At 42.3% G+C, this 16,659-nt stretch overlaps 1 protein-coding gene across 2 annotated transcripts; it reads right to left on the bottom strand.

The window, feature by feature from the left end:
* Positions 1-1,122: 1,122 nt before the first annotated feature.
* On the bottom strand, positions 1,123-13,775 carry LOC310963230 (uncharacterized protein). Of its 2 annotated transcripts, none has more exons than XM_083935938.1 (10): positions 13,744-13,775; positions 6,270-12,828; positions 6,091-6,178; positions 4,998-5,076; positions 4,803-4,911; positions 4,506-4,637; positions 3,866-3,955; positions 3,403-3,546; positions 3,135-3,319; positions 1,123-3,044 (listed from the first exon to the last, which is right to left on the bottom strand). In XM_083935938.1, exons 2-10 carry the CDS (start codon positions 12,825-12,827, stop codon positions 2,876-2,878), a joined length of 7,554 nt encoding a protein of 2,517 aa, XP_083792064.1. In that variant the 5' UTR covers position 12,828; positions 13,744-13,775; the 3' UTR covers positions 1,123-2,875. The 2 variants fall into 2 exon arrangements, with proteins under 2 accessions (XP_083792064.1, XP_083792065.1); XM_083935939.1 differs by having other exon boundaries at positions 4,803-4,908.
* Positions 13,776-16,659: the final 2,884 nt, after the last annotated feature.

Genomic DNA, 16,659 nt, shown 5'->3' with positions numbered 1-16,659 from the left:
TTGCCATGCACACTCCAGAGCAGCTTTTTTCTTCTAATACTGTAGGTTGCCTGTCAACAGATCAAGTACCTGGAGCATTACTGTAATCTTGTTTTAAAACTCTTAAAACAGATCACAACCCTGCAGATGTCAGGCAACATGGCCAATCCCCACAATGCAATGCACTGAGTCAACGTGCCAGTTCGTTTCTGGTCACAGTTTTACGTTTGAGTTGAAGTTCGGGTCAAAATCGTGTTAAAAAAAGCCACTGAATATGACACAGGTTGTGTGCAAACTGTAGAAATTGTCAGTAAAAACTGTGATGCTTGATTAAATGTTTTGTATATTGGTTGTCTAAAGTGTATATAAGACAATTTTGATTTTCACAAAGTAACTATAGCTTAATACATATTTAAAATAGCCTGACATGATAGGATAGTAATATGGTTTCAATGTGGCAGCTGTGACAATTGTCTCTTTAAATTGATGTGTAAGAATAAAAGTGTGTTTACAAATGTTGTTCTTTACTTTATGACCTTTTTTTTTTTTAGACTAAATCCAGTTAAATCTGCTGGATTGGTTTAAACACACATGATTGGGATCATCCTGCGGTCAGTGAAAGTCAACAGGCCAAGGTGACCGTTGCGTTAAAGACACCTTAGGAAGCTCAGTTCTGTTGTTTTCTTCTGCTGATCAGTATCAGATCTCCGAGGAGGAGCTGTTTTCTCACTCTCTGCCTGAGGAAGTATCCATGTTGTTCTTAGGTTGTTTTGTTTCTCAGAAGTTGCCATTGAGCTGGCCCGTGTTGTGACAGGAGTGTCGAGGAATGCACCGAAGAGGGGAGTGTTTACATCTGCAGCTACAAAGAGTAAACACAGATTTTTACATAACAAAAGCAGTTAAATAATTGAAATGTAGAACAAATGTTAACAACAGCAGTGTCCACTAGATGGCAGTGGGGACCAATTCAAGATGTAAGACTGAAGCGAGTCAATAATAGCAAATAAGGGATCAGCAGTAAATATACCTAAAAGCTCAGAGAGCACCAAAACACCGGTTTCTATCAAGAACACAAAGGAGCAAGCAAAGATGTTTTAAATGGTTTATTATTTAAATAAATATTTACATAACAGCTTCGTATAAATCAAATTTATTTTTCTTACATGACACATCTTTCTAAAAGCAACTGCTTTAACAAGAAGGAAGAAAAAAATAAGGGATGGAGTACAATGATACTGTAAATCTGTGTTGAGAGAGGCAGAGGTTCATCTCAACCCCTCATGTTGATCACTGAGCAAATATTCCCGTTTGCTTCCATAAAGGCTGATCCCGGATGACATTTATCATCACTCAAATACCATTTTATAACTGAGCCTTAAGACTTTGCTCACCCATTATAAACGCTGCTATAGTATGCATAACTCTACATGATAATTTGATATACATTTGAATTTGTTGTTACTAACGAATATGAACATGATTCTCTACACTAACTCAATAAAAAAAGCCATAATGTATGGCTACGAAGAAGAAAAAAAAAATCAACATTTTTAAGTCACACATTATTCATTCAGGCACAAACGAAAGCAATACACAGCCTCGGTGAAATTAAAAGACATCACTCACACAGTAAAGGCTACAATGCCCTGCTAAATGGGGTGCAGTATATGGCTCAGCTTGGATAAGCTAAACATTTCAGGCAAGTGATCTAAGGAAATTAGAGCAAACAATTAATGCCCAAGCTACAGTTCTAACCCCCATCTCTTCGCCCCCACAAGTGTTAAAATGAGTCATCTCCGATGAAATCACCTGGTTTGAAATGTAACAATAAAACATGACAGTGAAATCAGGGGGACTGAGGAAATGGTTTGATTGTGATCTTTAAGCATTATCGCCGCTGCTTAAAACACAACTTGAGGAGACGGGAGCATTACAGTTAACTGTGAAAAGAACAATGAAAAGATCTCATCGCATCTTCATCCGCTTATCCGGGGTCGGGTCACGGGGGTAGCAGCTTTAGCAGGGAACCCCAAACTTCCCTTTCCCGGGCCACATTAACCAGCTCTAACTGGGGGATCCTGAGGCGTTCCCAGGCCAGTGTGGAGATCTAATCTCTCCACCTAGTCCTGGGTCTTCCCCGAGGCCTCCTCCCAGCTGGACGTGCCTGGAACACCTCCCTAGGGAGGCGCCCAGGGGGCACCCTTACTAGATGATCCTGAACCACCTCAACTGGCTCCTTTCAACGCAAAGGAGCAGCGGCTCTACTCCGAGTTCCTCACGGATGGCTGAACTTCTCACCCTCTCTCTAAGGGAGACTCCAGCCCCCCTCCTGAGAAAGCCCATTTCGGCCGCTTGTACCCGCGACCTCCTTCTTTCGGTCATGACAATGAAAAGATGAACATGAAAAAAAAAACCTCCACGTACACATACAGTAGTTTAGTACACCCTGTAGGCCAAAAACATTAATGGTCACCAGAAAGAACCGTTTTATTTAATGTAGCCGGCCGACCTTATGCCTTTCAGGGATTAAAACAAAAACCCAAAGAATCGCTCTCTGTTTTCTATTGCTGTCAGGTCATGCATGTAAACACGATGCTTCTAATAAAACAATCGTTTACTTAAAAAATGTATAAAGAAAATACTCTTTTCTTTCAAAATACTATTTGGGGAGGGATTAAAGGGTCAATTACTAATTTTTTTACAACAACACCTTGTTGTTTTCATCCTGAGATTTAAACCAATGTGTGTCCACTCTAAGGAGTAAGTTACAGTTTTTATTCGTTTTTTTATCCCGATGCAAATACAGATTCTGCATCAGACAGGATTGAGTGATGGTGCGTCCCCGTTGGTCAGTAGGTGTCTCAGTTAAATCCAATGTTACCTTTCCCGAGGACTGTCATACTGCATCAGTGCTGGGCTGAGACGGGTGTGTTCCACTCACAAAGTTATAAACCAAAAACTGAGAAGTGCCAAAATAATGCGTGGCAAAGAGTTTTCCATCAGGTGTGGGGTCGGAGAAAGCGATCTCATCTTTGCTTAGGTACGAACCGTATATGAAGTTGTTCCTGTGCAAGAAAAACAAAAGTATTTGTTGTGATCATTTGTTATGAGGTGATCCGACGTCAGATCTCAGTGGTTTTTGTCGACACACTAACCTGAGGCTCTCGAGCAAGCGTGAGGCGATGCCTTGGCGTCTCATCATGTTGACCACCCAGATGCGGCTGATGCCACAGATGGCCGGCTCCGGTGTGGTCGAACAGCACCAAGCTCTCTGACGTTCAAACATCACCTTTTCTCTCTCTGAACCCTCCGGTACTGGCTCTTCAATCACCCTGTATCCCTGTGAGCATTCACAAGGCTCAGTGTGCTGACATTAATAGTCTGTCGTTCTGACATTTGTTTTTAAATCAAATAGTCTCTTACCTCCTGTATGTGCTCCGCTATGAGGCATCCACCCACTTTCTTGTCATTGGAAATGAAGAGGAAGGTCTTGGTCTGAGAGGGATACTTAGTCTCCACCTGCTGGAAGCCGAGGTCATTGTCCACCATCTCCCTGATCTCCTCCACCTGAGAAACAAACGGTTAGTGTGTAGTGCAGAAATAACATGCAAGGGTTTGTTTGCTCAAAGCCAAAAGTGTCAATACATGACTGTGGAATATGTATTCAGACATTTGGAAAAAAAGTTTAAAAAAAGATTCTTCCAGTTCGGCCTTTTGCCAGTTTATACCATTTGAATAACATCATGTTTGTGACATTTGCATACTGCATATACAAACATGGCAATTACATTTAATTCTGTATAATGCAAGCACTTCCGAAGCAAAAAAACAAACAAACATAAAATACACTAATGTCAAATAATCATTTGATGTCAAAATACTGTACCTTCTTCTGAGCATATTTGGGATCATCCGGCAGCACAAGGATGATTTTGCCGTCAGGATACTCTCCCAGTATCCTCTCTTTTTTCCATCCCTGGAAAAAGAAACTCTAGCTTTAAACTTCAGTAATATTGTTATTGTCTTGATGAGGCCTTTGTGTTCTTCATCTGATAAGTACAGTAACTTCCCACAAATACACATATTTCATTATAGTTAACACTGTCAATTTTCTGCTTTTGTGTTGATAACGAAGTCATATAATCTATTTAAGTGTTGTTCTTATTATTAGTAGTAATATTTGACACTTGTTTTGCTCCATCACTCCGTAGCTACATCCTCTTGCATGCTGCTGTAACGACAGAATTATGGAATTCTATCTAAATAAATTGACAGACACTTGCAAGTGAACATCAAATATATTGACCATTAAAAATATCAGCTATGAGAATACAAAGTGGCCAAATCATCGCTCAGAGAGAGAGTAATGTTTTACATGCTAAAGGTGTGATTTTGAATGCGAGTTTGATTCCGCTGCATTTTCTTGACTCTAACGATGTTGAGAGTCAGATGTGTCACCCCGATGAGTCAATATTGTGAGACAGCAGGAAAGATGAATAATAAGACATGCAGAAACCTCCTCTCACCACATATTTGACAGCGCTGACAAACTGGTTGTGGAAGAGTAAATGCTGAGATTCATCTTCAGGGTTCGCAGCGGAGTAGAGCATCCCACACACGTTGCAGGCCACTGCACCAAAATGCTTCTGTCCTGCATCCTACGAGGACAAGAACAGAATATCATCTGAGTACATCTTGCAAATATATACAAGACATTTTTTTCACTACCAAAATATCCCACAAGGCCTCAACCTGCAATTTCTCACCTCTAGTTTAAGGTTTACTTGCTATACATTGTATAATAATAACACATAGATGCTCACAATAATGGTTTGGGTGCCATCTTTGTCAGCCTCCTTTAGTTTCTTGACTTCTTTTTGCAGACTAGCATCAGAGAGAGGGGTCTTGCCATCTTGTGGTTCCGCTGCTCTGCTGTGACGCATACAAACACCACATTACTTCAGATTTCTGTTGCTACTGGGGAAAACATGTCAAATGACCTGAGAGAAACTTCTTACTCTGGAGGTTTTTCCGATGTCTTCTCAGCTTTTTCTACTGTTTCCGTCTTCATCTCCGGAGAAGGATCCACACCAGTGACTGTAAGAAAGGTTAAAACCTTAAATACGAGTACAATTTTGTAAATCAAGACCATAAACAGAGTTCTTTCAGCTGTCGTGTAATGAGCAACAACTGCAAAACGATATCAATTCAACCCTCTTTACCTTCTTGATAAGTCATTTAGATTAGATTTCTTTATTTGTAAAAAAAAATACAAAACAATAAATAAAAAAACGTAAAATAGCTACATAATAGGTCATCATCCCCATCATCATTCCATGCTGCCTCTTAAAGTGCATTTCATATGTAAAGTGGCTACCCTCAAAGTGCACAGCATAAAGTGCATAAGTGGCACTCATCATCATATCATCATCAACATAAACATCAACGCAATCATCATCATCATCACCACCACCACCATCAACACCACAACCATCGTCAAGGGATCAACTAGTTCTTATTAAGATGTATGATGGCTGCAGGGACAAAACTAAACCCGTGCCTTTTGGTTTTGGTCCTAGGTACGGTGAACCTGCGGCCAGGTGGGAGGAGCAGGAAATCACTATACAGGGGGTGAGACCTGTCCCCTGAGATGGAACCAGTGAGCCGCTGCAGCTGTCGTATAAGCAGGGCTTCTGGCTGCTGTGTCTCACCGATAGTCCCGCTAGACTATTTGACCGCCTGGCTGAGTGAGTTCCTGCTCTTTAGAGACAGGTTGCCAAACCATGGCACCATACAAAAAGAAATGAAAGAGTCAATAAAAGGCACAACAGCTTCATCCGTTACCTGTCAACATGAAAGCGAGACGGTTTTCTTTAAACAGAAAAGACGCTGGTGTCCCGTCTTACACACAGCTTCCCTTCATAAACATAGCAGGATGTGTTTCACCTAGATTTCATAATGCTGTGATAACAGTACATATGATGTGAAATACTTAAGAATAATTGCTCACTAAAAGATACCCTGAAGACGGAATCAGTTCCTAAATTACTAATGTGACAAAAACATGACAGACATTTAAATAAATCAAGCCAATTATAAATAAATGCACACCTGCAGGCTTTTCTTCACACTTGTGTGCGTCATCTGACACTTTGGAGCTGTCCTCAGAGGAAAGGGAGGAGGTGGGATCAGCCGAATCCTACGTAAGAAAGAGACAGTGGATGAGTAACAGCTTTGGTATAAAATGATTTTTGTGACGCACATTAGGGCATAATTTATTTTTGAGGTACCTTGCATTTGTTATCTTCTGATGACGGTGGATTTGGGGTTTTCTGGGGCATTGAACCAGCGCCTGTCTTGGGAGCGGCAGGCTTTGTCGCAGACGTGGTTGAAGAAGCAGCCTGAGATGCTGTCGGCTGCTTGAGCGGAGCTGTACTTCCACTACCAGCAGGCTTTAACTGAGGTGAAGCAGAAGCGAGGGGTTTCAGCTGACCTGGAGTTGAAATGGCTTTTGACTGAGGTGTCGTTAAAACAGTAGACTTTAATGGAGCTTTGACTGACGGTGCATGTTTTGAAGAAGCTGCGGCAATACCGGTGGCCTTTGCCTGGGGTGTTGTAGCAGCAGTAGGCTTTAACTGTGGAGTGGTGGTACCAGCGGGCTTTGACTGTCGGATCTGTCCAGCAGGTGCGATCTGAGCTTTGAGTTTCGCCTGGTTGGCAACATGTGATGAAACTGTGGGTTTGGACTGAACATTAGGTTGTCTCGGCTGTGCGGGCCTTGACTGAGGACCGGACTTTGACGGAGCTACTGGTAACGGGTCATCGTCTAGTTCAAAGTCATCAAAGGAATACTTGGGCCTGGGTCTGTATGGTTTGTACTCAACAGGCTTCTGTTTTTGAGCATTAACTCCGTTGGGCATGGGAGGGGGTACTGCTGGGAGAGTCCTCTTGGCTGCTGATCTGGTCGCTTTTTGGGCGGGCCCAGGAGCAGGGGCTTCTTTAGGAGTTTGAGCCTTACCTAGCCTTGTAGATTTACGGGTTCCAGCATTAGGAGTCCCAGTTTTAGAGGCTTCAGCTTTGGCAGGTTCAGGTTCAGTGGGTTCATTTGTGGAGGTTTCCGTTTTAGTGGGCTCAGTCATGCGGGGTGCAGCCGTAGGGGCGTCAACCTTGGGAACTTCTGCCTTAGGTATGGCAGGCTTGCTAGTTGAAGCAGGGCTTTGGAGAGATGTTTTAGATGGACTGGCTGCAGTCGAAGGAGCCGTGGTCACAGGACTCACTGGAAAGGGAGAGGACGCCGACAGGGGTACTTGCCAATCCATGTCTGAAAACATCTGATTAGCTTGGTCAGATTTAAGTTTTTTGACACGTGCCCAAGACATTTTCTCTCTCTGCAGTTCAACCTGTCTTAGTCTTTGATATCTAGTTAGTTTCTTTTTCTCGTTGGCTTTCAGTGGCACTGAAATCTGTGTGACGAAGAAGCGCCTCTTTGGAGGCTCCGCAGCAGGCTTAGACTCAGCTGAATCATCTGTCGAGGGTTGGGCTGTTGGGGCCTCCAGAGCAGGGGTCACCGAGGCAGAGCTCCCTTCTGGTGCAGCAGGAGTTGCAACATCAACGGTGTCTGCCTCCTGCGTGGTAACTGGTGGACTTTCCTTTTTGCTGGCTTCACTTTTGGCTGCTGCTGCTGCTTCTGTTGTTGTTGCTGTTGCTGTTGCTGTTGCTGCTGCTTCTGCTGCTGCTGCTGCTTTTGCTGCGGCCGCTACAGCCGCTTGTTTTTCTTCTTCTATCCTCTTCAAAAGCATGCTGTCTGTAGCAATGTCCTCTGCGATTTCATTACACAAGGCTAAAAGGTTCAGTTGCTGTCTGTTTGCTGATCTCTTAGCTGCTGCAGCCTTTTGTTCAGCCAGTGCTGCCAGACGGGCTTTGGTCTTGGCCTGTGTGTTCATTTCTTGTTTCTTGGGTTTTTGTGCCTCCTGTCCCTTTTTATCCCCTTCAGTCTTTTCAGCTGTGCTGTTCTGCTTTGAGCTGGTCCCACAAGTGTCATCTTTAGTTTTCACATTAAGCTTTTTCTCAGTTTCAGGAGGGACTGCCTCAGGTGCTTCCTGGGTTTTTTCTATTATTGTAATGTCACTATCGTCATCATTCTCTTCCTCTGCTACTACGATCTCACGACCAATCTCTATATCCTCCAGAATCTGCACTTCTTGTAGGTCTAAATTAGCCTCAGCGTTCTCCATCACCACAGCATTTCCGTCTTCATTTGTGACTTCAGCATGAGAGCTTGCCATCTCAATCTCTGAGGTATTAACGTCCATTATGTCAGATGCTTGTTTCTGGCTGTGGTCAGAATTGTGAATGACTTCAACATCTTTCTCAGTTGAAACATCTGCCCTGATCCTGGTCTCCTGATCTAAAACCTCACTTGAATTAATCACTTTGATCTCGTCAGCCGTTTGACATTGCTGCACTTCTGCCTCAGGGAAGGTTTGCTGAGAACCATTAAAGGGCCTTTCATTCTCCATGTCACCTTCCAAAGCACTGTCTGAACTCAGCTGCTCTGAAAGCGAGGCAGACAAACCCGATTCGGCTGCAGCTTGAGTGATGATATCAAAGTGAATTTCATCCATTGGGATTGGTTCCAAGATCACAAACTCCTCGGATGTACTATCTGGTATTTCAACTACAGTGGTGGACGTAGTTGTTGTCACCGTGACGTCTGCAACCTCCTCAAGTCCAGTGTCCTCCTGGGCCTGTTCAGAGAACTCTGTGGCACTGACACAGTCTGGATACCCATTCCTTTCACTTCTTTCTGGTGCAACTTCTAACTGGCCATCTGGCATGCTGATGTCATCACTAGAGCTGATCACTGCAACTTGTTTCACGTCCACATTCATGTTACCCTGCTCCAACTGTGCAGGGACACCACTCTCTGGCACTCTAACCGCCCGTGCTTCCACTTCAACTTCTTGGCTGCCTGAGACATAAATTTGTTGCTCAACGTTTACCTCTTTTTCCAGTTGCTGGTGACAGCCGTTTTCTTCATTAGTAGATGGATCTCCCTCCACCTGCTGGGTGTTCTGTATGTCCAGTAAAGACAAACCATTGTGGCTCTCTGATGCTGTAGAAATCTCCCTGTCATCATTACTCTCTGGACTGCTAATGGGCTCATACACCATCTGGTTTTCATGAATCTCAACCTCTGACTGATTAACGGTGTTAATCTGCTCTTCTGATGCCTGAATCAAAATATCAGCGTCTTCTGGTTGGTCACAAACAAACACCATTACTTCATTGCTTCTAGTCCCTTCTCTTTGTCCTTCAATATCACTGACCGCCTTATCAGTCGGAGCGATTGCAGCCTCTTCTTTGACTTCATTAATCACTTGGCTTCCTGTTTCCTCTTCTAAAGCAGAATCTAACCTTTCTGTTGATGCACTTATGAAACCCATATCCCCCTGGATATCCTCAGCACTAGGATCTGTCTGCATGTTTGCATTATCCTTACTTTCAGCCATAGGAAGAGGTGTGAGAGTTTCATTTGATTCGGCCACAGCGGGTTCATCCACATCTTCCATCCCCTGGTTTTGCTGTTCTGCTGTAGGGGCTGCATTAGAAATCTCTTCTGGTGTTGGAGTAGTGTCCATATTTATTTGAACCTCTGGAACAGCAACACACTCAGCAGTAACCTTGTCTTTATCTTCCTTACTCTCACAACTTGCACTCACTAGATCTTCTTGCACATCTGGATTGAGTTCGCTGACCTCCTGGCTCCCCTGGCTTTGTATTTCCACTGCAGGTGGTGGATTACAAATCTCCTCCGGAGCTGCTGTTGTCTGCGCATCCATTTCTATTTGATTCTCAGTAGCATCCACACATTCTGCAATAACTTTTGCCTCGTTTTCTTCGCTCTCAACAATACAATCGTTTAATACTTCAGCGTCTGTAGTAAGTTCACTGACGTCCTGGTTTTGTGTTGCTACTGTAGCTGTTGGATCAGACGTCTCCTCTGGTGTTGCTGCTGTCTGCAAATCTGTTTCTCTTTGATTCTCAGTTGCACTGACACAATATGTGATAACCTTGTTTTCATTTCCATAACTCTCAGGGGGCTGGATCATTACACCTTCTTGAGCTCTCTCAGATATGTTTGTTGCCGGTTCAGGAACTTCTTGGCTCTTCTGGACCTGTGTGTCTACCATAGGTCCGACGTTAGAGATTTCCACTGATATTGCTGCTGTCTCCACATTCACTTCATTTTGACTTTTCAGACTTTCTATTTCCACTGTGGGTGCTGTGTTAGACGTCTCCTCTGATGCTGGAGTCTGCATGTCCACCTCTATTTGGCTTTTCTGCATATCCACTGAAGCGGCTGGATTTGAAACCTCTGACATGGATGTAGTCTGCATTTCCATTTCGATGTGACTCTGTGTTACAGTCACAGATTCCAATTTCACATTGTTTTTATTTTCCATATTTTCAACCTTATGAGACTCATGTAGTTCAACAGATGTGCCCGTGGTAGGTCCACTGACTTCCTGGCTTTGTATTTTTACTGAAGGTGCAATATCAGAAATCTCCTGTGATGTCGTCGTAGTCTGCATGGCCACTTCTATTTGACCCTCAGCTGCAGCAGCACAGTCAGCATTAACCCTGTCTTCATCTTTGGCTTTCTGACAATTTTCAGCTGGATGTTTCTGGGCTTTATCAGACATGTCCGTGGTGCGTTCACTGTCACCTGGCTCTTCCTGGCTTTGCAATTCCACTGTAGATGCATGATTAGAAATCTCTGATGCCATTGTAGTCTGTCGCTCAGGTCCACTAGTATATTCAAAGTTCTCATTGTCTTCCGTTTCCATTATTTTAGAATTTAACACATGATCCTCACTGAGTTCTGTTGATATGTCAGTGGCATGTTCGATAACTTCCTGGCTCTTTTGGCTCTGTGTTTCCACTGCATCGGCTTGATACGAAATCTCCTGCTCTGGTGTCGCAGTGGCACATTCAAAGTTCATCACCTTTTCCTTTTCTTTACTTGTCATTGCATCTTCTTTGACTTCAACAGGTATTTCTGTAGTGTGGTGGTCTTTAACGTTGTGGTTCGCCTGGTTTTGCTCATCCTCTTTACGCGCCGAGTCAGACCTCTCCTCTGATGTTACTTTCATCTGCATGTCCACATCTATCTGACCCTCTGAGACTGTGACGCAATGGGAGACCACCTCACTTTGATTTTGCTCAGGGACAGGCTCACAGTGTGGTTTCAGTATTTCAGTACAGCTGTCAGTTGTCTTGTCCATCATCTGTTGGCTCAGTTGTAGCTCAGCTAAAGAGCCAGGACCAGCAACAGTCTGAGTCGACAGGAACTCGACTCCTTTCCTTTCACTTTCTTCAAGCTTTTCTTCAGACATTCTGACTAGTTTGTTCACATCGTCACATGAGTTGATAATGGTATCTGGCACTTCATGGCTCACTCGATCCTCAGACTTTGATTCCTCTTTGAAGGTAACTTGAATTTTGAAACTGAGGTCCGTTTGAATCTCTGGATTACCCACTGTCTCTGTTGTTGTGAGAATTTCCTCAGTCTGACTCTCTGGATTACTACTTGCTACCAGGATCTCTTCTGGTGCAGAGTTAGTTTCATTTGACAATGCTTTATCTTCTGCATCACTATGGTCTGCAGTGACACTGGCTGCATCAATCACTTCCTGCACTTCATGCTCTCCTTCCTTACTTTTACATTTCAAATCCAGCATTGTCTCCTCAGAAACAAACTCTGTGATCTCCTTTGTTTCAGTTTCACTGCTCACATCTGTCTGGCTTCTACAAGTTGTCCTTTCATCTACCTGTACTTCATCTTCACAGCCTGTATTTGCCTCTACAGTACTAGAATATAGTCTTTCCACTGACGTTTCAAGTGTTTCATTACCCACATCCTTTTGGCTTTTGATGGCAACGTCCTTTTTATTTTCCCCTGCCTCAGGTGGGATGCAAGATAACCCTGCAGCTGTTGCAGTGACAGAGTCTAATATTGCTCTACATGATGCTAGTGCTTCATTATTTATAAGCTTTTGGCTTTCTACATTTTTAAATTCCTCATGTTTGCTTTCATCAGCTGCACACTCAACCTCAACGCTAGCTTTTGCATTCCCTCTTATAGAGACTACAGCTTCTTTTGACTCTGCTTGTGTTGCATTAACTGACATGTCTTGTCTCTCTTGTTCAGTGATCGACTGTGCAGGATCCTGACTAGCCTCTCCCGTACTCAAATCTGAAAATCGACCATAATTGTGGTCCATCTGAACGGGATCTCCAGATTCACATGGTGACCCTTGGCTTTTCCCCCGTGGGTCAGACGTTGACTCTTCAACCCTGCGCTTAGCTTTGACACGATTAGAATATTTTCTGATGCAGCGGGCCTTGTCCCCATCACCCCTCTCTCTGAAGAAGTCGGTCTTACTGTCATCACTACTCAACTCATCCTCAGACTCTGTGGAGGCTGTTCGCTTCAGAGAAGCTTTGGAGTTAGCTTTCTGTGAGGGAGCTTCTCCGCAGGAGGCACTTGTGGCTATCAGGAGTTTGGCTTTTTTGAGAGGCGGGTCAGAAATGGTTTTGCTGGAATCCTTTGGAGGGGAACTCTGTTTGGATGACTTGGCTGGTCTATTCCCCCCTTCTGCTGAAGCAGACAGTTTTTTCTTAGTCCTCGGGGCTGCTGTATTTTCTCCTGTATTTCCTGTTTTAAGGGACCTGTTATGGGTGGCTGGTGCAGTTTTGGATGGCAGAGCCTCTCCATCCTCATCCAACATCTTCATCTTGGGCTGAGAATCATGAGGAGATGATCCTCTCTTTGGGGCTGGCATTCTGCAAAAAATAAAGTACAATAAGCCCGATGCAGCCAGGACCACAGTTGAGATTTAACATACCCCTAAATTAATGACTTCATAAAATAAGCTAGTTTTAACACATTTTTTCTCAGGCATCCTGCAGTTTCTCTTTTCCGTTTTAGGTCGAGAAAAAAGTGATGAAGTGGACAGATAATACACCTTCAAACGACATGACAAGAGTGTCCATATTCAACAAGTAAATTCAACAAAAGTATTACATTAGAAGGAACTAAATTCGTTTTTTCTAAATGCATTAACCTGGTTTTCCTAAAAAGACAACACGGCTAAGGCTGAAAATAAACAGTGATAAGATAGAATTGTACTAGGAAATGCTTGTTCCAGATTGCTCCAAAATTGTAGTAATAATTACAAAACAGTAACAAAATAAGATAACAACAAATAAGATAACAAAAGAGCATCAAAAAGGTGAAATATAAAATTAGAATGTCTTAGGAGTAAAGTGCAATTGGCCAAACATGATGTAATAGAGATATATTGCACATGATAATGAACATAATATAGAAATATTGAAAAACATTGCACATGATGATGAACTCGCATTTAAACTAAAGGTGGCTAGCGGGTCACACACTGCACGATCTACCTTTACTCACGTGTTCGCCATCTACATATATAATCCTGCCCTACAGTCGCACAGAGGTTGTTGTCAGCAGGAGTTGTGAAGAAATGGTCAGTTAGCAACACTAGCTGGCTAGCGGTGGCTAGTGTGATGGGAGCTAACGCTAGCAGCAGCCAACTCGCAACAAATGACGCGGGTCGAGTGAGTCAAAACAGCAGACAGACACACAGAGCAGAGGGTGGAGAGAGCGGTCCTCGCGGTACTGATGTCTGCGAAAGGAGAAAGCCAAAGACATGCGTCAATGAAACTCACTTTGATGTTTTCTTTTTCAACAACAGCTGTTTTTTTTTTTCTTCCTGTGAATAAAAATTAACTGTACTTCCGGAGGGAAACGGCGGATGTGACGTAGAGCCCTCCGGGTGAACTTAAAATCGAGACTGAAGTTAAAAATTGGGGGTTTTACTTCATTTATTTATCAGACAAATAATACACACTGATGAACATCGGTCTGATATGAATGTAGAATATTTAAAAACAACAACAACAACGATTCATATTTGGTCTTATGAGTGAATAATTATGCCTCAAATAATTTATATTTTGGATACTAAAATCAGAAAATATAATATGCATGTGATTGGAGTATATGAAAATAAATAAATAACAGAGGAAGCTGTTAGCTAACTAGCAATTAATCATGGAGAAGGGGTGGGATTAAACAAGTGGATACTTCTTCCCACAACAAAGTGTTATTATTTTCTGTATGACCTTTTCCGTTTACTTTTTTACATGTTTGACATTTTTGTAATTAAATCAAATGCTGAATAAAGTCAAGGCTTTTATAACATTTATAGAGTTGTCTTATAAAGACCAAGATAATAATATATATATATATTATTGTTCATCCAGCCAGATTATTTTATATCTGGAAAAAGTATCATGACAGCAGCGATGGAGTGGAACAAAGTAGTACATTTACTCTCAGGTATAATACAATGCAATTTTAGGTACTTTACTTTATAAGACTCAAAGATGCTTACAATGACAGGAACAACACACTAAATATACAAAATATACATTAACATGCGTATTGGTGCTTAAAGGTTTGAATACAGGACTTTCACTTATACACACACACACATATATATATATATATATATATACATATATATATATATACAGTGCCTTGCGAAAGTATTCGGCCCCCTTGAACCTTTCAACATTTCGCCACATTTCAGGCTTCAAACATAAAGATATAAAAGTGTAATTTTTTGTCAAGAATCAACAACAAGTAGGACACAATCGTGAAGTGGAACGAAATTTATTGTATACTTTAAACTTTTTTAACAAATAAAAAACTTAAAAGTGGGGCGTGCAATATTATTCGGCCCCTTTACTTTCAGTGCAGCAAACTCACTCCAGAAGTTCAGTGAGGATCTTTGAATGATCCAATGTTGTCCTAAATGACTGATGATGATAAATAGAATGCACCTGTGTGTAATCAAGTCTCCGTATAAATGCACCTGCTCTTTGATAGTCTCAGGGTTCTGTTTAAAGCGCAGAGAGAACCATGAAGACAAAGGAACACACCAGGCAGGTCCGAGATACTGTTGTGGAGAAGTTTAAAGCCGGATTTGGATACAAAAAGATTTCCCAAGCTTTAAACATCTCTAGGAGCACTGTGCAAGCAATTATATTGAAATGGAAGGAGTATCAGACCACTGCAAATCTACCAAGACCCGGCCGTCCTTTCAAACTTTCATCTCAAACAAGGAGAAGACTGATTAGAGATGCAGCCAAGAGGCCCAAGATCACTCTGGATGAACTGCAGATAACTACAGCTGAGGTAGGAGAGTCTGTCCATAGGACAACAATCAGTCGTGCACTGCACAAATCTGGCCTTTATGGAAGAGTGGCAAGAAGAAAGCCATTTCTCAAAGATATCCATAAAAAGTCTCGTTTAAAGTTTGCCACAAGCCACCTGGGAGACACACCAAACATGTGGAAGAAGGTGCTCTGGTCAGATGAAACCAAAGTTGAACTTTTTGGCCACAATGCAAAACGATATGTTTGGCGTAAAAGCAACACAGCTCATCACCCTGAACACACCATCCCCACTGTCAAACATGGTGGTGGCAGCATCATGGTTTGGGCCTGCTTTTCTTCAGCACAGACAGGGAAGATGGCTACAATTGATGGGAAGATGGATGGAGCCAAATACAGGACCATTCTGGAAGAAAACCTGTTGGAGTCTGCAAAAGACCTGAGACTGGGACGGAGATTTATCTTCCAACAGGACAATGATCCGAAACATAAAGCCAAATCTACAATGGAATGGTTCACAAATAGACATATCCAGGTGTTAGAATGGCCAAGTCAAAGTCCAGACCTGAATCCAATCGAGAATCTGTGGAAAGAGCTGAAGACTGCTGTTCACAAACGCTCTCCATCCAACCTCACTGAGCTCAAGCTGTTTTGCAAGGGAGAATGGGCAAGAATTACAGTCTCTCGATGTGCAAAACTGATAGAGACATACCCCAAGCGACTTGCAGCTGTAATTGCAGCAAAAGGTGGCGCTACAAAGTATTAGCGCAAGGGGGCCGAATAATATTGCACGCCCCACTTTTCAGTTTTTTATTTGTTAAAAAAGTTTAAAGTATCCAATAAATTTCGTTCCACTTCACGATTGTGTCCTACTTGTTGTTGATTCTTGACAAAAAATTACACTTTTATATCTTTATGTTTGAAGCCTGAAATGTGGCGAAATGTTGAAAGGTTCAAGGGGGCCGAATACTTTCGCAAGGCACTGTATATATATATATATACATATATAGTACTATAATACTGTAGTATTGCTACTTTAAATTAGGTAAACTATGTGAATACCTCTTCCACCACTGCATGACAGAGCTCTAAACTCTCTACATGTATGCTGAATATGGGAACTTTCCTTTATTTATCTTTTACCAGCTCTAGTGCGCATAGCTGTTTTTTACTTATAATAATCTGTTAATATGGACACAAACCATTAAATATGTGAATCCCTAAAAGTCATTTGTATATTTCACAAGCGGAAAACATCACATCTACTAAATACCACAAATGAGTCAGGAGTTTGGCATCTTTTTACACCCTCTCGTCAGGTTTGAGGGTGGTTTTACACGTCCGCGTGCATCAGTTCAAGCTGTCTGACCAATTTAAATATGATTGAATACTTATTTGAGTTTG

This window comes from Echiichthys vipera (assembly GCF_963691815.1).
Source record: "Echiichthys vipera genome assembly, chromosome: 21".
Taxonomy (NCBI): Eukaryota; Metazoa; Chordata; class Actinopteri; order Perciformes; family Trachinidae; genus Echiichthys; species Echiichthys vipera.
Note: the sequence above shows the minus strand (reverse complement) of the source record. Positions and strands in the feature narration are given on the sequence as shown.